The sequence below is a fragment of the Zootoca vivipara genome, chromosome 2 (genome assembly GCF_965207765.1).
Source record: "Zootoca vivipara chromosome 2, rZooViv2.hap1.1, whole genome shotgun sequence".
Lineage (NCBI taxonomy): Eukaryota > Metazoa > Chordata > Lepidosauria > Squamata > Lacertidae > Zootoca > Zootoca vivipara.
This window is the reverse complement of record NC_142584.1, coordinates 34282741-34307319: the sequence shown is the minus strand read 5'-3', so window position 1 is coordinate 34307319 and position 24579 is coordinate 34282741. Positions and strand designations below refer to the sequence as shown.

Here is a 24579-nt window from a genome sequence, read left to right as displayed (position 1 = left end):
ACCTTACCTCCCCCCTCCCCCCGCCATAAAACTTCATGGCAGTAAGTCTTGTTGACTTGATGGGACTCATGAGGAGATGCACCTAGCATCAGGCCACACATTTGGTTCACTTTGCTTTAAACAGCGCATGAGAAAGTGAGCAAAACAGACACAAACTAACTTAACAAAAGAGTTCTCAAATACACTACATCAGTGCAACCAAGCAATGGTTTGGCTGCAGTCCTATGCTTATCTGGGATTAAGTCCCATTGAACACAGTCAGCCTTGATTCTGAGTAATGTAACAGCAGTGCATTCCTGAGCAACATGTAGATTGAAACATTAGCTTGTTTAGCAATAATTTAGATGTATTGTTTTCATGTTTTCAGATCATAACTTGTGCTGTAAGCCATCCAGAGTGGGTGGGATAATAATAATAATAATAATAATAATAATAATAATAATAATAATAATTCAAATATGGCTCTTAAAATGGATTCCATTCCAAGTATTAAATTTGGACTTAACTTCAAATTTGGAGGCTTGCTTCCAAGGAAGTGTGCTAATGATTGCAACCATGGAGCACATGAAAATTTCATCAGAAGAAATAAGTACCATACAGCTGAATAATTGCAATCTTAGATATTTAAAGGTAGTGTCAAGGTCATTATTTCCAAACCAATGCCTGGGAGTGGGTGATATGGAAACAAAGAGTCCCGTGGCAACTTAAAGGCTAACAGGTTCACTGGATAGACCTGACTTTGTCAGAGCTAATTTGTAATTTAGAAATTTGGGTCCTGGCAATGCTAATCTAAGGCATTGTTACATGCAGGTGCAGCTCGCCTTGTAGGGTTCCCAGTCAATGCTAATGAAGGCAGCCTATCTGTGGATGGGTTCGTGCATTTCTGGGGTGGTGGTTCTGTGGCTTCTATTTGGAAATTGGTTATTTTGGGGTGCATTCCAATTAAATGTAGAGCTGGAGCCAGGTCCACCGGGTGAAAAGCCAGATTCCTAAATATTCAGCTCTTCAAATAAGATAGTCTTTTCTCTCTAAATGAAGGGGATGCTAAATCCAATTATTGCAGTAGAATAGACTGCTTCTTAAACGAGCAAATATGACTCACCTCAAGGGATATTTGTGGTTGCCTGTGGCGTCCCTGAAGCTAAAGAGAAGGGGGGGAGGAGATGCTTTCCCTACTCACTAAATTAAAACATACTTGGATTGATAGCAGGAATGAAAGACGTCCCTGCCTGAAACCCCCAGTGTCAGCCTGCTTTGCAAAAGTGCAAACTGGTAATTGGTGTGGAAAGTTTGAGCAAATAGGTAAAGAGGCAACTTCAGAGCAACCACTAGTGCATCACATGGGTTTCCTGTGGTGATGGATTGCTTTGTTTTGTTGCCATCTTTTGCTTCAAAAGCTGATAATTTCAGTATGCGATATGTAAACATCATTAAGATTAGCACTCAGCAGACAACTAAGTAGATAGCTGTTGAGAGTCACAAACTGCTATATTGAAAGTGCCTCTTAGGACAGCTTCAAACTGTGTGTGCATGCATCAGAGAGCCACAACCACCCCCATCTGCCTGGTGTGTAGTTGAAGCAAGAATTTTTCAATGGGGTTCATTCTTGTGAGTGCCAAAATTTGCCTGGTTCAAGTGATTTCTGATTCCACATGAGCATGCCTATGCACATGGTTTTTAAAAAATATTGTTCAGAACTTTTTGCTTCCTGGGCTGCTGCTTACCACCACTGTTTTATTTTCTTCTACTTGGGCTAGATGGCCCTGGGGGTCCCTCACAACTCTACTATTCTATGATTCTTTGCCCTCACTCTGCTTGACTTCATTTGCCATCATTGCCCCCTTTTAAAAATAAAAATATATATAATTAGCTCTAGCATCCCATGTGCTTTTGTTGTCAATGACTTCACGGTGATATGGCTGACGTAAAGTCTTCACCACTGTCCATGAACCAATTCAGATGAGTTTCTGCAGCCAATCAAAACTATGCTGCAGTGAAGGCAAGTGAGGCTGAGAATGAGGGCAAATAAGGCAAGGAACAAAGACCAAGGAAAGCCATGCCCAGCAGCAATAGCAACCAGGAGAGCATAAGGGGGTTTGAACAGAATCACAATAAGTCAATATGTTCAGCAAAGCGAGGGGTTGAAGGGAATATGCTTGGCTGCTTCGTTCATATTTTTCAGCATTTGAGAATAGATGGCACTGCCCTAAAGCCAATGTGATAGTTCCATACATTTTCCCCCAACACCTATTTAAAAAGTAAAGTAAGTTGATAACTTAACATGCAATTAGCTTATTATTGGAGACAGAAAGCCAGTCTAAAAGTCCAAAGGCTGTTTATGGCAGGTGCAGAATTGTACTAAGATAATTTAGGCAGGCAAAGAAACACCACAGCAGTGCAAGAAGTAAATATAGCGTTCCCTATGCCTTGAGGCATGCTTTCACAACATCCTCGTGCTGTTTTCCTCCAGGCATGATGACTTCCACCATTCATAGGAATCACGCACAGTGTCCCATGCCAGCCTGAGTGCGTGCCAGGTATTCCGTAATGGGGCAAATGGTGAAACATATTCCTATATTATTACAGTTGTATAGGATCATAGAATCATAGAATTTTAGAGTTGGAAGGGACCATGAGGATCATCTAGTCCAACCCTCTGCAATGCAGGAATACACAGCAGCCCCATACAGAGATCAAACCTGCAACCTTGACAGTATCAGCACCACGCGCTAACCGACTGAGCTATCCAGGATAGTGAAAGCCGTTGTATAAATATTTGATTGGTGCAGCTTCTCACATCAATAACGCAATAAATAAACCCATGAAATGTTGATTTCACAGCCACAACATCATAAGAAAAAGCTCACATACGGCTGAATTGAAAATTCTAATGGTGATTTTTTGGTTTGAAATTGCATTTTTGATGTGGCCAACGTTAAAAAAGAAAAGAAAAAATACTTCACCACACAGCCATGTTTCAAAGGTGTCCACCGCCCCGCCCCCCTTGGTATCATGACCTCTCTGATTCACTTCTTTTGCTCTCACAGTCCTTGGCCTTATTTGCTTTCAGTGTCATTTAATGAGATTGCCTGTACCAACCCATGTGATGTCATTCACAGTCATCTGTGTTGTCATAATGTCAGACACAGTGGTGCTGTGACATCACAAAAATGATATGGGTGGTCACAATCAATCATGCTGAAGAACAGTACAACAATGTAAACAACATTTGAAAGCAATCATTGGTGGCTGTACCCAACTAAGTTGTACTCAGAGTAGACCTATTGACACAATTGGACCTAAGTTCGCAGTGTTCATTGACTTCAATGGTTCTACTCTCAGTGGGACTAGTATTGACTACAACCCTGAACTGGAGGGCATTCAAAAGGCACAGGACCTGACTATGCAAGAAGATTTGGCTCACCTCTATGCTCACACTGGAAAATTAAAATATTGCAATAATGGATGATGGGATACTTGTGCTTTCTTAGAGGGAGATCTTCTCAGGAAACATAGAAGTGACCTGTTGTTCGTTTGGCCCTTTATGTCACAAGCGTTCTTGTGTGTGTTGTAATGTGCCGTGACACTGATTGTTGATGTGCCACAAATGATACCAGGTAGTTTCTCATTCACACCCTCTGAAGCAGATTGCCGGGGGGGGAGGGGTGACAGCAGCTACAGAATGGGGGTGTCACGGTCCGGTCAGCGGGCATCAGGACCAGGGGCAAGATGGTGGTGAAGAAGCAGGAACAGGTGCAGGGCTGAGGGACCAGCAGCAGGCAGTTGCAGGGTCAAGGAGCAAGGCAGAGACGAAGGTCCACGGGGCAAGAAGCAAGGCAAAGGCTCAAGGAACAAGAAGCAAGGCAAAGGTCCAAGGGTCGAGGAGCAAGGCGTCGACAAGGCGAGGGTCCAAGGAGCAGGAGGCCAGATGCAACCAGGCAGGGATAGCGTTGCTGTGGCAAAGAGCTGAAGGGAAATGCTGGGCTTTTATCCCTCCCAGCTCCTGCCACCAGGTGCAGTGAGATCTCAAGTGGCCTCACCTGGGTGACTACTCCTTGCCTCTCCAGCACAAGCTGATGTCTTCACCTGTGTGGCCACGCCTTGCTTTCCCAGCACAAGCTGAGGCAGGCCCCAGTCCTGCAAGGCACTACAGGCCCCAGAGCCTGACTCCTGCCCATACTCCTGACAGTGGTGGGGAAAAGTGGAAGTCCATTCCTTTTTTGCGTATAGATAGATGAATCTGTCAATTTCAGTTTCTCTCAGTTTTTTTTAAATTTAATTCAGTTCTCTAAATTTCTGGTTCCGTTTGTAATTTTTTAAAAAAATCATTGTGAAAATTCAGCAGTGAGTTTCTCTTTATTTGTTTGTTTGCTGTATATCCCATCTATTTTCTCCAAGGAGATCAAGCAGGGTGTACATGGTTCTGTTGGAGATTCATTCCCCGTGTTTGCATTCATGGGATTGTTGTCTATCACATGATGGTATATGTTTTCATTCCACAGAGTCAGATGTGACGGAAGCAGGATGTTTGTGTTACTGTGTTTCCTGAAGTGGAACTGTTGTCCTTTGTTCTTTCTCTTTGCTGTCTGATGCTAGAGAGAGAGGGAGCCATGTTGCAGTGCTCCGTGTGTGTTTATATGTAAATAAAAGTAGATTAGCCAAAATGCTGTGCTACTGAGTTCTGTTACGCAACTGCACAAACTCTGCAGTAAGTGTGCTGATATTTCTTGGCATCAGTCGCTGTGATGTTCAGGCTGAAGAATGCTTTTGAAGCTCTTGAACGATCCAGCAGGGAGAGAACATGCCAGTCGGGCATGTGTCTCTGCCAGGGCAATCTAGATGGATTTATTTATATCTATAAGATTTTGCAGACTTTGGCTGTGAACTGGGACCCTCCTACAAAAAAAAAAAATCAAGTTGTGCCCCACTGCTTCAAATTGGGCCCCACTGGCTAGCCCTGAGTCTAATAGTTGCTGGGCCTGAGTTGCCCTGCCCTTGCATGAAGTCTTGGATTTACAATTTTGGGAGAGGGGAGACTGTGGCACTGGGGAGCAGGCCGGCTGGCGAGGCCCCCTAGATTTAGAGGCCCGAGTTGTCCTGCCCTCACATGAAGTCTTGGGTTTGCAATTTTGGGAGAGGGGAGACTACTCGCTGGGGAGCGGAAGGGCTGGCAAGGCCCCCTAGATTTAGAGGCTCTAGGCTTCAGCCTACTTAGCCTATACATAAATCCGGCACTGGAAGAATGGCTCTACAGTGGTACCTCAGGTTACAGATACTTCAGGTTACAGACTCCAGTAACCCAGAAATAGTACCTCGGGTAAGGAACTTTGCTTCAGGATGAGAACAGAAATCGTGCGGCGGGGTGGCGGCGGGAGGTCCCATTAGCTACAGTGGTACCTCAGGTTAAGAACAGTTTCAGTTTAAGAACGGACCTCCAGAATGAATAAAGTTCTTAACCCAAGGTACCACTGTACACAATTCAGAGAAGTACAGATACTGAAGGAGGGCTGGCTGTGTTTCAGACCATGTGTTGTTATGGAAAGTGAAAATTAGGTAGGTTCGCCTTTAAATGCAAACTGAATTGAATTTCTCCCACATTCCTGCTGTTGGGTGGGCATAGCCCGATGCCACCCACTGGTTGGATGCTGAGCCATGCCACCTCGATGCCTCTAAGTCGGGGGGGGGGAATACTCAAAGGGGAACTTATCCAATATTTTGTGGCGTATTTCTGAAGAATGGCAAGGCACACCCTGGGTTGTTAGACATTGGTAGATTCCCCCCCCCCTTTTTTGCTGCAAGGCTGAATTTCAGCAATATCACTATACCAAAGTGAGAACCAGTATTTTCAGATTTCCTGGAAGATTCATTTCATCCCTCGCAGAACCTCTCTCTCTCTCTCTCTCTCTCTCTCTCTCTCTCTCTCTCTCTCTCTCTCTGTGTGTGTGTGTGTGTGTGTGTGTGTGTGTGTGTTTTAATGGCACTGCTGGTGTGAGAGAGAACATCTTGAGCCCTTCCCTTTATGCCTCTGGTTTATTGTGCTCCGTACTGGGGTTATGACATAATAGCTATGCAAAACAGGGCCTCTTCCCCACCACCCCGTAAGTGAGTTTAAGTCTTCTAAGCCAAGGTTAACAATCTATATTTATGAGTGGTAGCCAGCTGCCTCAGTGTTTTCACATGTGTTTGTTAATGAACGGTAACCTATGGGTCAGGTTATTATGTAAATAACCATTGTCAAGGGTAAAGGTGAAGAACCCAGTAATGAGTTGTGTCTCTCCATTTCTCTCTCAGGACTCTAATGAATACTGGATATTGCCATTCATATGGATTTCTTTTTCTTTATTTCTTTCTTTAAAAAAACCCCTAAAAACACACACACCCAAACCTCTCATTTTATCTGAATTGCGCAAATGGCCGGGGGGGGGGGGGAGAGATAGAGAGAGAGAGAGAGAGAGATGAGGGGAACCTAAATTTGTAATTAAGTTTAAACTCTGTGATTACTCTCCTCCTTCAGTGCATCCACATCGAGTTATATGTCCTCAGCTGGAATTAGTTACATATAATCTGGCGGCCCAAGGTTTGGAGAAACTCAACCCTCCTGCCTCCCCCGCTCCCCCTCCCCTGTCCACACCTATGTTTCCAGGCCTGCCGAGCAGAATTTAACCATTTCTTTTAAGTTTCTGCAGCTTTTGCTTTAGATGCCCACACATCAACAGCCTGCATCTTTGCAGATAATACTTAACTGTGAAGCACAGCCGGCAAGCCATCTAACAGGCTTTTCCATTAGGGAGGTTAACAGCAAACCTTGCCTGTGCAGGATTACTGACAGAGTGTGAACAGAAGGTGTAGCCTCATTGCATATGCTTTTTAATATCATACCACAGTTGGCGAGGAGGATTGAAGAGGTGCAGCGGTGGGGGGGGGGACACAGCTGACTTTAGCTCTTGGATATCTGATTCCTCACATCACTGTGACAAAAGAGAGAGATGGCAACAACCCTTGCTCAGTTTATATAGAAATCCACCTGCAGCAGCATAAGTTTATCCAAGCTGGGGACAGGTCATGGTAAGTATTCATGGTCAGATTTTAAAGTACATTCTCTGTCCCGCATCTGGGTTGTGTTATCTAATGTAGGGGTGTAAGTTGAGATTGAGAAAAAAATAGTGTTGTCAGCTGAACCCACCGTTTATGCTGGCTCGAGGTCTGTGTGAATATTAAAACATTTTTAAAAAAGATCCCTCTTGGACAAGACTGAATCTGTCAAATGTCCTGTTTCCAAAACTGGGGACCCAAATGCTCCCAGGAGACCTATAGACATGGCATAGAAGAAGAAGCCTTCTCCTGGTTTTTGCTCCTACCCCAAATCACTCAGAGACACAATGATTCTGAACTGGAGGGTTCCATCAGCTAATATGGTGAATGGCCACTGATGGACCTTCACCTTCATCTATTTACATCATGCACTTTAAAAACCACCTAAACCAGTGGCCACAGCCACATCTTTCCTTTAATTGCCTTTTAAAAAAAATGCATATATACATACACATATGCCCCAAAGCTGGCAGGACAAAGCTGTAGAGCTGTCCTCCCAACATTGACATTGCTGCATCTACCTGGCCAGTGCTGGAATGGGGATGGGCAGAGAGGCTGCAAGGGCAGGGCTGTGGGCACCAGAATGGCTCTGCTGGTGAGTCCACACAGCCCTGACCCTTCCACCACCCTGTTGTTGTTGTTGTTGTTTAGTCGTTTAGTCGTGTCCGACTCTTCGTGACCCCATGGACCATAACACGCCAGGCACTCCTGTCTTGCACTGCCTCCCGCACCAACACCCGCACCACCACCCTACCCCACCCCAACACCACCCAAGCAAGTAGTGGCAATGCCAGTGTCAGGAGGGAGGCTCTGCCATGCACCAGACACTGCTGCATTCACACATACACACACACACATACACACGAAAAAGACCTGCAGTTCATAGTGTACACAGCAACCTGACAGTCACAGATCCGTAAGCTGGCAAAGCACAGCCGTTAGCCTTGGGTGGAAAATAAATGATGACCCACCTAGTTTTTTTAAAAGAGTGGCAAAAATTGCTCCCTTGCTGAAAAGAAGACAACTTGGGAGGAAATCAGAACTGGATCTTTATGTGAAATGACTGTGAGCTCAGTTCTGGTATGAAAACAAACCCCTGGGGACATCTTGCACGTGGAAGCACCTTATTCCTTCATTCTAAGCGTACACATGCTCTCCCCAAACCACTCTTTTCCTCCTGGCTCTGGTTGGTGGACAGTGAAGCTCTTTCAGAAAACTACGTCGACCCCCCCCCCCATGAAACCTGGAGCCTCCCCACCCTTCTCTAAAACATCACAGACCCTGAGAACGCATGGGGTGTCCCTTCCACCAGAACATGGCTGATCCATTGCTCTGCTGATGCAACAGACACCCCCATTTCTGTGTGGATATATATATATATATATATATATATATATAGAGAGAGAGAGAGAGAGAGAGAGAGAGAGAGAGAGAGAGAGAGAGAGAGAGAGAGAGAGAGAGAGAGAGCAATTTTATTCCGGCAAGAGTATAACAAGGTTAGATGTGTGTAAGGGGGCACCTGCATTACAGCTAATGGAGCCATTGGTTTGATTCAGTGTTTGCAGAGGGGGCAGAAAGGAGGACGTTTGCATGAACTGCATGTGTGAGGCTTATTTTAGCCATTTGAATAATGTGATGTTGCCACTAGGGTGTCTGTGCAAACGAGTTCTCATATCTCCCAGGCTTTCCAGGCCCAATAAAAGCAAAATATGAATGATGGTCTGACTTGCTCAGCCTCTGCTTTTTGCTTTTATGATTGAGAAATAGTCGCTGAAATTGTCAATAACAATAAATAAAATCAAGCCGCCTTGTTATACGAGGAAGGAAGGGGCGGGGGGGAAGACTCCTTTCTTTGCTGACATCCCGTTTTGTTCTTTTTTGGCATGATATGTGTGGCTAAGCACACATACAGAGACACAAAATTGAGAGTTTCCAGGGAGATGGGATGGGGCTGGTTATAGCCACTTCTGCATCTTTTATGCTGGTTTAAATCCACTTACAGATATGTTGCAGTCAGAGGCAGACATTTTTTAACCAGTAATTGTCTTGTATACAAGCCATCTGTATATGTCACCAAAAGATCTCACTTAAGAAAATAAATGTGCTTTTCATCTCTGGTTGGCAGGAGTGAGGTTGTTTGGGAGGAGGGTAATTGGGGTTCTTTTCCAGTCTGATAACCAAGACAAATTAGGGGGTCATGGTTTGAGTTGGGGAGGGCACTCTTCTTTTCTTTATTGTCTTTTATTCCAATTTTTGTACTTTATCTTGTTTTCGCAAAACATCCCGGAACCTTTGCTGAAGGGCATTATATCATTTTTTTATTCCCCCTCTAAAAAGTCATTAGTAATTACCCAGAAATAATTTACAAAGGAGGGTGTGGCAGGCTCCATGGCTACTGAAGAGATCCATATATTGTGGGACTGGGGGAGTGAAATAGGCTTTGGATGTGCCATAGTGCCTTTGGCTTCCAGGGCCTATCGTTTCCCCCCTCTCCAGTCCTTTCAACTGAGAAATAGACTACCCTTAGGCCAGGAGTAGCTAATGCCTTCTATATGTTGTTGGACTGCAGCTAGGGTTGCCAGACTCAATAGAGGACAGGACTTCTGTGCCTTTAATTGCCCTGCTCTCTTTTGAGTCTGGAAACCTTAAAGAGAAACCAGCAGACCCTTTGTTTAATTTCCAAGCAAAGGGTCTGCTGGTTTCTCTTTAAGGTTTCCAGACTCAAAAGAGAGCAGGGCAATTAAAGGAACAGAAGTCCTGTCCTCTATTGAGTCTAGCAACCCTAAAGAAGGGTTGTGTGAAAAGACCAGCAACCAAGGACAAACAAGAGATACAAAGGCAAAAAGCTAACAAAATAGCTACAAGAGTGGGGGGGGGCAATTGCATCTTGTAAATGGTTGAGCACATGGTCTCATAGGATAACAATACTGGTTGAGTATCCTGAACATGCTTAGGCCAATGATCTGTACACATGTTGAGCATGGACATCTGCAGTAAAGTCACCACAAAAGTGCAAGCCTGACAGTAGGAAAAACTGTTCTGTGACTCGGTCGAATTGTTTTGCTTATGTTGGTCACTTGTGATTAGACTTCCCAATTCCACTCAGTAAATCTTTAATATGAATTATCTCAAGGTGAAAGTGTATTCATTTGGGGTGGGGTGGGGGTGCTTCTTTCTTTCTTTCTTTCTTTCTTTCTTTCTTTCTTTCTTTCTTTCTTTCTTTCTTTCTTTTGACTTTCAGGAAACTGGGCAATGCATAAAAGTTGCAAAGGCCACCTGTGGCAGATTAATGTCAGTTCTCATTTCATCCCCTGGAGAATTTTCACACATTGCACCCTAAGGGGTGCATTGACATTCATAGCTCCTCCAGGGGTAGAAACATATGGAGACTCCACAGGGACAAACTTCATGATCTGAATTACCAATCAGTGTGCGTCTCGAGGCTCAGCTGTGGAAAGACTTGCAGATAACAAGACTTCATGCTTCTGCAATTCTCATTTTAATCTATCTGTTACTAAATATGGTTTCACTGTCACTCAAGTCTCAGGGAGCAGCTTACTCATCCGTTTTGCTGGTGTAGCCCCATTAGAGTCTATGCGGCTATGTGGCAGCAAGTGATCAATGATCTCCTTGCCCCAACAGAAAAGTGATTTTATGTCCTTTCCACGTTATTTAAAAACCCAAGATTTTCCGTATTCACATTAGCCACGGAGTCCAAAACCAAAAGCAGAGGCTTGACAGGCATATATCAAGAATGCTTTGATGGTGTTTCCTGCTCGGCAGGGGGTTGGACTGGATGGCCCTTGTGGTCTCTTCCAACTCTACGATTCTATGATTCTATGAAAGTGTAATACCCTTTCTGTACATAATTGGAGTGGACCACCTGTACATTATTGAGATGGGGCACTGCTTGCACCTGGGGGAGGGACAGACGGGACAGGACAGGGCGTGAAGTCACAACAGGTAAGGAAATGAAAGAGGAGTGCTAGACCACAGCAGGGAAAGTGCCCAGCTATGGCTTTGCCCAGCACTCCTCCTGACATGGTCAATTAGGTAGCTTTCCTGACCATGAAGATGCTACAGTTAAATTCTAGGTGCTCCTACAATGGTGCCCTTGAGGACTTCCCTCACCACCTGTGAAACCTCTTCAGCCCCTGGCTCACTGCCCACTTTGCATGAGGTACCAAGGCCAGTTACAAACTACATACAGCTGATGGAGGAAGTGGAGCAACTTTTCTCTTTCTCATTTTCTCTTTCATCTCTCTCTGTTTTATTTAATTTTTTTCCCAAGGCAGGAAACAAGGAGAGAATAGTACAGGAAGGGGTATGATGTTATGAGACTGGGGGGGGGGGAACCAGAGTGGGGCAGAGAGGAGAAAGTAGAGTGCTAGTGGAGGGAGTAGAGATCAGGAGGGACAGTGAGTGAGAATAGAGTGGCAGGAGTAGAAGCCCCCCCCCACAAGTTTCAGAGGCATGACCTGGGGAAGTTGGGAGATAGCTGACCATAGGGGACAGTGCCCAGATCACACCCCAAAATGTGCTCACAGGCCCCAAAGGGTTGGTAAGTTTTCTGCTTCCATTATTGTTTAGTCGTTTAGTCGTGTCTGACTCTTTGTGTACGAATCTTCATGACCCCATGGACCATAGCATGCCAGGCACTCCTGTCTTCCACTGCCTCCTGCAGTTTGGTCAAACTCATGTTCGTAGCTTCGAGAACACTGTCCAACCATCTCATCCTCTGTCGTCCCCTTCTCCTAGTGCCCTCAATCTTTCCCAACATCAGGGTTTTTTCCAGGGAGTCTTCTCTTCTCATGAGGTGGCCAAAGTATTGGAGCCTCAGCTTCAGGATCTGTCCTTCCATAGTCAGAGGAGATTTCCATTAAGTAGCATGAGCAGTCTTTTATCCAGTACAGTGGTACCTCGGGTTACAGATGCTTCAGGTTACAGACTCCGCTAATCCAGAAATTCTACCTCGGGTTAAGAACTTTGCTTCAGGATGAGAACAGAAATCGAGTGGCGGCGGCATGGCAGCAGTGAGAGGCCCAATTAGCTAAAGTGGTACCTCAGGTTAAGAGCAGTTTCAGGTTAAGAACAGACCTCCAGAACTAATTAAGTTCTTAACCCGAAGTACCACTGTACTATCTATGAGGAAATATAACCTTGACAAAGGATGGTTCCCTAATACAACTGTTTCCATAGACAAGAAGGTCATTGCGTATATTATTATGGGTGGTCAGCTTGCAACTTCACAGCTTTCCTCTTCTCACCTTGCACATGCACAGGTAATTTGGGATATAACCTCTTAACGGAGATGTGTTTCAACAAATCTGACTGCCCAAAGCTGGCAAGATTTAGCAAAACAAAACAAACAAATGAACCATAGCTACAAAATTATCAACAATGTGAAGCAGCCTTATAACTAGTCAGATTATTGGTACATATTAGAGGTTACTAGGAAAGGGTCTGAAATTAAAACTACCAGGATTGTGAGGCCGCTGTAGTATTGTAAACTTGCGGGGATGGGCAGAAGGGGGGTAGTGGAGCAAAAATGATTGCAAATGATCCTTAATAGTCAGTGGTAAAAGCTGTGTGCTCAGGCACACACCTGAACACACAAAGGTATGGGGGTGCGCATGCAAGCCTTACCCCCAATGCCCTCAGGCTACTGTTCAGATCTTTGTGTGATTTAGCAGGTTTTAAACTGCATTCACTTGAATGTGCTTAGAAATTCTTCCGCATGATCCATAACCCTGACATGACGTGATTCTCTTTTGTGGGGAAGTTACTAAGCACTTCAAAACCCTCTTCAGACCTTCCTGCTAATCATGGCAAGATCTGAAGAGCAGCAGAGCGGGTGGATCTTTGTGCATGTCCCTGTCCCACCCACAGTTAAGCTCTTTGTGTGCTTGGGGAAATGCTTGAACTCTTGCCGCTGCTGTCACCACTAATTGTCTAATAACATAGAAGGAGCGGTAAAAATGGAATCTTTCTGCTGACAATCGGCCACTCTTTATTAGTTTTTTTTTTGTGAATCTAATATCACATGCAGCAGCCTACACCTCTGAAATATTGATACCTAAAATCTGTGAGGGGTGATGATAGCAATCGCCGAGTATGGCGCCTTCTGTATGCAAACCATGGGCTCCATCACTAAAGTGACACTGTTCCTGGTGGGATGTTTTCTGAACCTGCAGATAGCTAAGAGAATGTATAGTGCAAATAATATTTCTAAATGACTGATTTTTTTATTTATTTTTATTGAAAATATGACAATGGCAGTAATTTTTAGGTGCATGCAATAGCCCTCAAATCTTCTCTCTTGATAGAAGACGAAGCCATCTGAATCAAGTTCTAGATAGAGGAAAAGTCTGGCCATTTAACTGCAACATAGAGCTTCTTTCCCCCTCCCCTGCCTCTTTAGATTGGTTTGACAGGCAGAAATGCAACAGGTGAATCAGTAATGGGGAAAGTTTCACCTGCAGCTCTTGGAAACACAGGAGCCCTGTTAGACTGAAAAAATGGCAATCCTACAGAAAAGACTTGTTGCATACTCAACAGATAAAGGCAGAAGAGGACTTTGCTAAGTTTCCCTGATTGGCTATAAGGGAAACAGAAGAACACAATCCCATTTTCAAGTTTTCTCTAAGGGTAAAGGCAACTCTGCAGTGATCTCTAGTAGAATGGAATGGAGACAGTGGGCAGCTGGCAGGGTGTTTAGTGGCCTGGCTCCACAGACTGCCTCTAGACCTGCCACCACCACTGCCTACAGATTACTCTCCCTGGATACGGAATTTCAGCAAATACAGAATTAGCCCTAGCTAAGTAATCTTGTTAGCATGATTCAGTGTTAAATGGATCTCGATTAAATGGGGCTTTATATCGTCCCAGCTGGAGATGATAAGCCTCTGGAAGAAAATGGCAGGAGAGGAAAGGAAATTGCTTTACTTCAGGCTGGGACATTTAACCTCATCAAGCACTTTCCACCTCTTCTTTTCTGATCTTGTATCACTGTCATTTCCAAACTCCTCTGCCCACTGATCCAGTTTTCTGAAATTGCAGGGAGACCCATTTCAGGCATGCAAACTGGCCCATCTGCCCAACACTCCAGAAGTGCAAGGGAGACATGTAACTCCAGGCCTTAACAATTAAGTCTTCACAGGCCAGTCAAGGACCTGCTTCCAGCTCAGCCTTTCTTGGGGTTACTCCTAAACGCTAGCGGGGAGTGAGCAGGTGGTGGTGGAGGAGCAGCAGCAAGAGCAGAGGAGTTTGGTTCAGTTTGCATTTAAAGGCAAATCTACCTGATCCACGCTTTCAGAAACACTGGGTCACTTTGAGGCAGTCATAGAATCAGAGGGTTGGAAAGGGACCATGAGGGTCACCTAGCCCAACCCATGCAATGCAGGAATCTTTTGTCCAACATGGGGCTTGAACCCACAATCCTGAGATTAAGAGTCTCCTTTTCTACCAAATGAGCTACCCCAGCAGCTCACTCTCAATCTGACCTATGTCACAGGCTTGTTTTACAGATAAAATGAGAACTATGTACATACACTACTTTGAGCTCCATGGTGGAAAAGCAGGATACACCACACACACACACACACACACACACACACACACACACACACACACAACCCTGTAACAGTGATATTGCAGGTAAGCTGGTCCCAGTTGTTAAAGCATAGCTATCAACCCCTGGATTTGAAGATAAGGAATTCTATGGGGCTGTCAACTCCCAGATATGAAAATAAGGTTGCTGAATAAGGGAATTTCACGCAAAAAAGGGGAAAGTTGACAGCACTGGTTAAAGGCTTGTATACTAATACTAACACTGTGAACTTGGCCTGATAGAAAATCGGCCATCAGTGCAGATCTCTTATCTGCTGACAGGGTCTCATTCCTGTTAGCAATCATTCTGCAGCTTTCTGCACTAACTGTCGCTTCTGGATCAAGTGCAAGGGAAGCCCTACATAGAGTACTTTGCTCTGTTAGATAGTTATTAGATAGAGCCATCTGCATTTTTATTATTTGTAAAATATAATGTGGTAAGAAAGGTCTTCATTTGACTCTGGAAACGGTCATTTAAGAATAAAAAACTGAGCTGAAATACATCATTTTATCTGTATGCCACATTTTTCATAGTTAAACCATGCTCAATGCAGCTTATAGCATGAAAATATATATATATAATTGCAAACATAGCAAAAGTAAGGTAAAGGTAAAGGGGCCCCTGACCATCAGGTCCAGTCGTGTCCGACTCTGGGGTTGCGGCGCTCATCTCGCTCTATAGGCCAAGGGAGCCGGTGTTTGTCTGCAGACAGCTTCCGGGTCATGTGGCCAGCATGACAAAGCTGCTTCTGGCGAACCAGAGCAGCGCACGGAAACGCCGTTTACCTTCTCGCCGGAGCGGTCCCTATTTATCTACTTGCACATTGATGTGCTTTCGAACTGCTAGGTGGGCAGGAGTTGGGACTGAGCAACGGGACCTCACCCCGATGCCGGGATTCGAATCGCCGACCTTCTGATCAGCAAGCCCTAGGCTCTGTGGTTTAACCCACAGCGCCACCTGGGTCCCTAAGGCAAAAGTAGTCAAATGCAATAAATGAAACATCAAGAAGTACACAAGTCCAGGACTCACAGCCAAGACGGTCCTCTTTGTATCTAAGACGGAAAACATAGAATCACCCCTTTCATTTAACTGACGATCTTTGAAAACAGTAGAGAAGCAGGGGGAACTGTTGTCCATGGAAGAGATGGGGAATTCCAGATATTTGTTTGAGCTACAACCCCCATCTACAACTGCAGATGGTGACAGCAGTCACGAAATTGAAAGACGCCTGCTTCTTGGGAGAAAAGCAATGACAAACGTAGACAGCATCTTAAAAAGCAGAGACATCACCTTGCCTACAAAGGTCCGTATAGTTAAAGCTATGGTTTTCCCAGTAGTGATGTATGGAAGTGAGAGCTGGACCATAAAGAAGGCTGATCGCCGAAGAATTGATGCTTTTGAATTATGGTGCTGGAGGAGACTCTTGAGAGTCCCATGGACTGCAAGAAGATCAAACCTATCCATTCTTAAGGAAATCAGCCCTGAGTGCTCCCTGGAAGGACAGATCATGAAGCTGAGGCTCCAATACTTTGGCCACCTCATGAGAAGAGAAGAATCGTTGGAAAAGACCCTGATGTTGGGAAAGATTGAGGGCACTAGGAGAAGGGGACGTCAGAGGACAAGATGGTTGGACAGTGTTCTCGAAGCCACCAACATGAGTCTGACCAAACGGCGGGAGGCAGTGGAAGACAGGAGTGCCTGGCGTGCTATGGTCCATGGGGTCACGAAGAGTCGGACACGACTAAACGACTAAACAACAACAACCCCCATCATCCCTGCTTTGGCCATGCTGACCTGGATTGATTGGATTTGGAGTCCAACAACATCTAGGGTGCGGGTTCAAGTTCCCCATCCCTGCTCTCTGGTCCCAGGTTAGGTGACAGCCTGTAAATAAGGCCTAATTGAGGAGGATTGCAGGGAGGACATTCAGGGCATTCTTCACAGTGAGGAACTTTTGAGGGGTATGCTGTTATTTCTCTACCTGCAGCATTTTTAAGATGTCTATTCTTTGCAAGTGGTGTCAACCCATTTCCCCTCAAAATATAGATCCTTCTCATATAATTTGGCACAAAGGGAAACTGGGCGCATCTAATAAAACCTCTTAGTGAGATTGAGGCAACGGATCTTCTCTTCCCCCCCTCCCCCCATCACATTGACAGAAATATGATAAACATGCAATTACTTGAATTTATCCCTAAATATCCCATTTAAGGTAGATTTACATGCTTATGAAATTTCCCTGACGCGAATCCCGGCACTGAAAGAGCAATCCATGTTAACAATGGCTGCAAATAGATGAGAAATGATATAATCTATTGGAAATTTCCTTCATTATCCCCCTAATCAAGCCCTCTATTGGGCTCTTTTCAAAAAGCTGCTGGAGAAAAAGAAAATGTTCAAGTAAACCGATGCCGGAGATAATTAATTAACTTGCCATCATCATCGCTCACAGGCAGACTCAATATAAGAAAGAGGATGTGTCCTTCTCAATTACTAAGCAGCGGTTCGCCATTGTGAGGTGAACAGCTTGCAAAATGTGATGGGATAAATCACTTCGCTAAACTTCAGGCTTTGTATTCATCAGTGTCTGGGTACCTGACTGTTTCCTCTTGCTTGTTATTTCCCCTGGATTTTAGGTTAATGGTCACAATGTTTTGATGCCCAGGATGTCAGTGAACTAAAATAGAACTGCCTTTAAAAAAATAAAAAATAAAGAACCATTAAAAGCACAAAAGTGCAGTTCAAGAGTAGAGATGGAGGGGTTGAGTGCCTTAAAAACCAATACAGGATTTTCTCCCTCCCCCCCTCCCCCACCCCAGATCTAGCATACAACAAAACAGCTTTCACACCTGGCTAGCCACCCAGTAGTTCCTCCTGCTGTGTACAGCACAGCTGCTGGTTTTCTTAAACATGTCACCATATCCTACATTACTGGTTCTTGTGTTTACAAGCTGCTCCATATGTACCGTATGTAGTCTTCTGCTCACCTGCCCCAGCCTGGCCTCCCACAGCTTAGCTGATACTGACTACAGTAGTCCTGTTAGGGCCATGGTACTGCAACTGGGCCCCCTCTCTACCTGCCAACCCACCAACCACAAAGGCTATAACAGGGAACTTCTTTATAGATACTTTCAAGGATATCCTTCTGTGACCCAAGCTGTTTAATAAGGAGTCAATCTTAAAAGGTGTCAAGTAAAGCACTGTTCCCTGTGTGTGGCCTGAGGGAGGCAGGTTATGAATAAAGCATACTTATTTACTTTAAGAAAAACTGAAGACATGCACTTGCAGTCTTTAGACACCCCTGGGCCTGTTCTTTAATCAGCTCCTGCTTGCGCTCTGCTGAATCCAAGTACTTGCTTCCTGCCTCCCTTCTATGTAGGGCCAAACTAAGTGTGATATTAAATGTATGACTACATTTGACATGGTTAGGGTCCCCCCACCTTCAAAAAATACATAACAGCCATAGGGGCCACCAGCCAAGGCAACAGGGGAATCAATTGTTTTCCTTCCACTGTGGTCCTGTCATGACCCCAGTGGCTGGGTGGGAAGCTTGCATTGGTGGCCAAACAGAAACTTCCATTCCCAGGGCTGATAGCAGCTTATCGGAGCAATTTTCATTAAGGGGGAACTAATCCCTTTCCCATAGAAATATATGGTTCCAATCCTGATAAAGCTCCTATATATACTGCTGATATTTGGGGTGGGGGAGGATGACTACATATACTAAATACATCCATGCATTTAACTTCATGTATTCTTTGGCCTTTGGAGTGAGTAATTATTTTACAAAATAAACGATTATATCCCATGAGGTTTTCACCAGGGAATAGCAAGGGATCTTCCACACCATTTCCCCCAAAATCTGTGGCTTAAAATCACGTAACATCCAGGTCTGCTCTGTAGCATTCAGATTATTGTACAGTTACACCATACCGGACATCCCGTTAGGGGGCGCACCCCAAAACATGTGAGATTGCTGCACCTCAAAGCGTGTGTTTTTTGGCTCTGTGCTCTTGTGCATGTGTGCACCCCGGTTTTGGGGCTCAACATGTTGGAGCATATGTTATACATGGCTATAAGCATGGGTGAAATCAAAAGGCACTTACGAACTCCAGACTGTGTGTGGAATAACAATCACCATTTAGTCCTTGTTGTTTTGTTGTTTAGTCATGTCCGACTCTTCGTGACCCCATGGACCATAGCACACCAGGCACTCCTGTCTTCCACTGCCTCCCGCAGTTTGGTCAAACTCATGTTCGTAGCTTCGAGAACACTGTCCAACCATCTCGTCCTCTGTCATCCCCTTCTCCTAGTGCCCTCAATCTTTCCCAACATCAGGGTCTTTTTCCAGGGAGTCTTCTCTTCTCACGAGGTGGCCTAAGTATTGGAGCCTCAGCTTCACAATCTGTCCTTCCAGTGAGCACTTAGGGCTGATTTCCTTCAGAATGGATAGGTTTGATCTTATTGCACTCCATGGGACTCTCAAGAGTCTCCTCCAGCACCATAAATCAAAAGCATCAATTTTCTCGGCGATCAGCCTTCTTGATGGTCCAGCTCTCACTTAGGGCCAAGAATTACACACAGGCACAGAATTACACGCAGGTAGGACTAAATGGGAGCTGGACCATTTAGTCCTACCTGCGTGTAATTCTGTGCCTTGGGTGACTGATTTACTGTATATTGTTTAGAACACATTCCAACCAGGTGAAAGGGCCTGAGGAGGTTGCGGATAAACGTCAGTGAGGGGAGAGTGCATGGTCTAGAACAGTGTTTCCCAAATTGGATCTCCAACTGTTTTTGGACTACAACACACCCACCATCCCTAGCAAGACCAGTGGTCAGGGATGATAGGAATTGTAGTACAAAAGCAACAGGAGACCCAAGTTTGGGAAATACTGGCCTATAAGTCTCAAGGGCCAGATGGAGAGGCCTGGAGGTTCTCCACCCCTGGGGTACACAAAGGGGATAGCTCAGTGTTATGTCTGAACCTAGGCCCATATCTGGTTTTACCCTAAACAGCCACAATTCCTTGATAGTGTTTCACCATGCTTTGCTGCTGGCTTTGTAATCATGGGTTAATTGGGGTGAAAGAAACCACAGTCCTGGGTTTGGACGTAATGCTAAGCTATCTCCTTCACCATTTGTTTACCTGCTCACATGAAGGGAGGAGCAAAGTGTTTGGGCTGCAAGTGCCAGTACACGGCTTGCACAGAGTAAGTTTTATTAAGCCAAGGTTTATAGCTTAGTAGCATTTCGTGCAAACACAACCAATGTTTCAAACACTTTTTACATTCCTGGGGTTTTTGTCAAACACAAGAAGTTCTGTTTTCATTAAGCATTAAGCATCTTAACTTCACTCTGAGCTAAAGTATGGAAATAAGCTGTATAATATTGAAAGCTTTGGTATTACAGCTCAGTGTGGTTTCTTTGCTTTCCTCCCCGTTCCTTCTTGTTTCAAGAACATATTGTTCTCCCCCACAAAAAATGGCTCTTTCCTCCTGGCTGGCTTTAATGATAAATAATATCTAATGTTATCACAATGCTCCAGGCTAATATCTAATAACTCAGAATCTTATCTAGTTCCCTAGAGCTAAAGACAAAATTCATATCAAAATTGTGTTTGATGAACTTCCCTTCTTTCTTTGGGAAATATCCATAGCAATTTACCAGTTTCCTGTCAGTTAAACGCCTGAAAATTACCTTTGGCTCATGAGCAGGATTTATCCATTTCAAATTGCACTCGTTCTTCTTTTTGTTTGGTATTTTTAATCACACACACCTTTGTTTCACAATCAGGGGCAGACACTCAGTAGATCAGGCATGGGAACCTGCGGGCCTCCAGATGTTGTTGGACTCCAATTTTCATCAGCAGCATGAGCAGTGGTCAGTGATGGTGGGAGTCCAGCAACATCTGGGGGGCACAGGATTCTTACCCCTGCAGTGGAACCTGGTATTTCTCCACAGCACCATGAGAAATGTTGTTTATTTGATTTATCTACAATGTTCATATACCACTGTTCATCAAAAATTGATTCTAGAGTGGTTCATAATAATAAAAATCATGGACCAACTGCTGCCAGCTAAGCACATGTCCAAGACAAAGAACAGATATGAGGAACAGCTGAGGGAGTTGGGTATGTTGAGCCTGAAGAAGAGAGGCTGCCTGAGAGGAGATATGATAGCCATCTTCGAATATCTGAAGGACTGTCAAATGGAAGAGGGAGCAAGCTTGCTTCCTCCTGCTCTGGAGGGTAGGACTTAAACCAATAGCTTCAAGTTACAAGAAAGGAGAATCCGACTAAACATCAGGAAGAACTTTCTGACAGAAATAGATGTTTGACAGTGGACTCCTTGGAGGTTTTCAAGCAGAGTTTGGATGGCCATTTGTCATGGATTATCTAATTGAGATTTGTGTACACCGGGGATGGGGAGACTCTTTCCTAGACCCAGATCTGATTGCAATGTCATCAGTCTTGCAAGACCCAAAGTTTATTCCGGGCTGGTGGGGTTCAAGCTTGGTGCTGAAAGAATGAATCCAGGCTGCATGGGGCCAAGGAGGGCTGAGTAAATGTAAGGCTGGGTCAAGCAAAAGTGCTCAAGCGGAGTCAGGATGGCCAGATGCAAATGAGGATGCAGCTCTTATGTAACAAACACTACAGTCCTCTCTCACAAATAGCCTTACTGTATTTACAATGTATTTACAATGTATTTACTGTATTTACAATGACTAATTAGGTAAAGTAATACTTAAAAGTTTTGTTACTATTGTTATGAGTTTGTGATGGGTAGGATATATGTCTGAGCCCCCTTCTAATACCTGGATCCAGCACAGATTCAATTCCTGGAATAGCCAGGCAAGCTTCCTGGTGAGGTAATGGCCCTCCAAGTATGGGCTATTAAGGTAACAAAGGAAGTGGCTCTGTGCCCTCTTCTTGATGAGCTGCCACCTGCCAAAACTGCCTCTTCTATGCAACTTTTAAAGGTTTGGGAACCTTATCCTCTATTGTATCTGATGGTTTTATGTAGGCATGTTCGTTTTAACTATTTTTTAATTGATAATGGAATAGATATTTGTATAAACCACTCAGAGGTTTTACTGCAGGTAGGATTAACAGGTAGGATGCTGTATCTGACGAAGTGTGCATGCACACGAAAGCTCATACCAAAATAAAAAACTTAGTTGGTCTTTAAGGTGCTACTGAAGGAATTTTTTAATTATGTTTCAATTCAGACCAACACGGCTACCTACCTGTAACAGGTAGGATTGTTCTGTACAATGTTTTAGGTGTTGAGGAGAACGCATACATGAAAGGAGGAAAACACTGCCCAATGTGTAGAGATGCTGTCACATTAGGCTGAGGACCTCTAGCAAATGCTTAACTTAAAAGGGAGATCATAATCCCATTATCTTCAAGGAAGCTCCCTTTGTGCTTAAAGGTACATTACATACACAGCTGCTTTCCCCCTTTCCTTTCCTTTCCTTTTTTGTCTTTTCTTTTTTTGAGTGGCACCTCTTGCAGGACCAAGTCCAATTCAAGTCACCTTTCCTGTTCCATTTAGCTTTAACATGGCAGTGTGACATGCCAGCTCGAAATAGATCCTGAGTGAGGGAAGCTGCTCTTTTCATGGTCACCAGGCAACCATAAACCACCTGGCTGCTTCTTGTTGATTATTCTGGTGAGAAAAACCAATCTTCTCCTTCTCATTTTCATTCCGGAGAATGCTGAATTCAAAGTGATGATGCTGAAACTGACATCTCACAAAATAGCTCCACAAATGCCTTAAAACAAAACAGCATCAAAGCATCAGCTTGTAAATACCTTTAACCTCTCTGTGGAATAAAAATCACCTCTTTTGTAAGCTATAATTCATCCCCTTGGCCTAAAAGCACTGAAAAAAACCTCCTAATCAGTCTCCTTTCTCACACTCCTTTATGCCACAGCAACTGCTTTGTATTCTTTCTTTTTTTAATGGAGCTGCTAATTAATTTTAAGCCTCTTTGTGTGAAAGCCTAAGAGAGCTGGATTTACCTAGTACTAGGGAGCCATCTGGTGCAAAAAGACTATTTCCTTGCCAAGCTATTCCTACTTACCTGAGGGGCAGATAGGAATAGATGGGGGTTCTTAAAATCATGGGCAATATCCACTTACCTTTTTTTTGTAATAATTAGGGTTGTTGGGTTGAGGCCTGAATAATGCAGGTTCTGGGGTAGATTGCTCTAGACTGGAGCCACTTGGATAGGCAGATGTTCTCAGGGCTAGGTCATACCCTGCCAAACGTCTACAGATGTCAGATCAGTGCTTTGATCCAGTAATGTGATGGACAGGGGGTGATAAACTGAAGTTGTATCCTGACAGGATGAAGATACTGTGCATAAGTGGTACCCATGTTTGGGAATTAGGTACATGTCCTGTACTCCCCTTGAAAGAGCACTGTCACTAGAGGCCTTATAGTGGCACAGAGAACCTTTTACCAGCTTCTGCTGCTTTGCTAGCTATACCTCGCAGTATTGCTGTGGTCAGGTGATGGTTTGCAGGTCTCCCCAAACCTGCAGTGGAGTGGAGTGGAGTGGAGTAAATCTGGAAATGCAGACATTCATCATGACAGTCCCCAAGAGCTGTCACCGAAAATGCTAGAAGCAGAGCTGAGCGGAGGGACACCTCTGCTCAAATCCAATACCCACCCCCACAGCCCACCATAAGGAGGCCTTTGGATTGTGCTGCCCATTACTTAAATCCAGAGGATTAAGCAGATTACTCTAACATTGCAATCACCTATTGAGTTCAGTTGGACTTACTCTGGTTTTGCACTCATGAATATATCGTTCTCAATGTCTGAAAATGGGAAACAGTGCTCTTACATTTGACTTTTTAAAAATCTAGCTATCTAGTCAGGCATTTAATTAAAATGTTTACAGAGTATCTGTTTTGAGGAAGCCCAGCCTTGCATAGGCATCTTGACAGAATTGAGTCAGTGGGGAAGATCCAGTGGATTATTTAATGAACAAGAGGGTACTTGTACCTTTTACCTCAATCAGTTAAATTACTTGAATTGATAGGTACTTGCAGCTGGTCTTTCTGGGAACACCTGAAGAAGTGTGCATGCACAAAAAGTGGTCTCTAAGGTGCTACTGGAAGGAATTTTTTTACGGTATTTTGTTGGGAACACCAAAGTTTGCTTCTCATGCTACATTTCGGCCAGTTGTGAAGGCAGAATGCCCCGTTCTCTATCTACCCAGTTTCAGAGATTGAGGAGGAAATATCAGAGATCTCCGTAGGACAGAAATCACAGTATGGTGCTTATTTTTTGTAAAAAGTTGCTCTTACAGCCCTCATTAGTGATACCATTATCCAAATGTAGAAAAAACAATAACACCAACTGTAAATCTCCATATTAGCTCAATATTTTATTTTATTTTTCCTTCTGTCTTTCAGCAACGAATAAACCATCAGATAAGTCCTTGCCAGAAGGCAGCCTTTGAAGGAGTCAAGAGCAGGTAGGGATTTCATCGAGCGCGACATCAAAGTGACAGGTTCGCTTGTGTGTTTTATGATGACATGGGGGGCTCAAGAACTTCTTTGTCCTGTCATACTGTATAATTTCCCATCATGATTTAGCCTGCAAGGTTTACCATTTTAGAATTGAGATAAAGGGCTGCTTGCTGGCCTAATGGGAATTTTTAGCACAAAAAAATTTTTCCCCCATTTTGAAGATACCTGTTAGAGAAGTTGAGTTGGGAAAGCTCTCATTCATATTTCAAAGTGCGCTGAGTCATTAACTTTGTGTATTTGAGTTTGATGTGGACACAAGAGAGAATGTCGGGTTGAGGGCCTAGATGCTGAACCACAGCGTGATCTCTTGCTAGTAGCTTCAAAGAA

General features: G+C 44.2%; 1 protein-coding gene across 8 annotated transcripts in view; it reads left to right on the top strand.

The window, feature by feature from the left end:
- Positions 1–24579, top strand: part of TNRC6C (trinucleotide repeat containing adaptor 6C) — a 416076-nt gene that overhangs the window by 122442 nt on the left and 269055 nt on the right. For all 8 annotated transcript variants that reach the window (XM_088661614.1, XM_088661603.1, XM_088661613.1 and 5 more), the window contains exon 3: positions 24136–24197. In XM_088661614.1, the coding sequence (XP_088517740.1) occupies positions 24136–24197 (62 nt within the window). The remainder of the gene's footprint in view (positions 1–24135; positions 24198–24579) is intronic.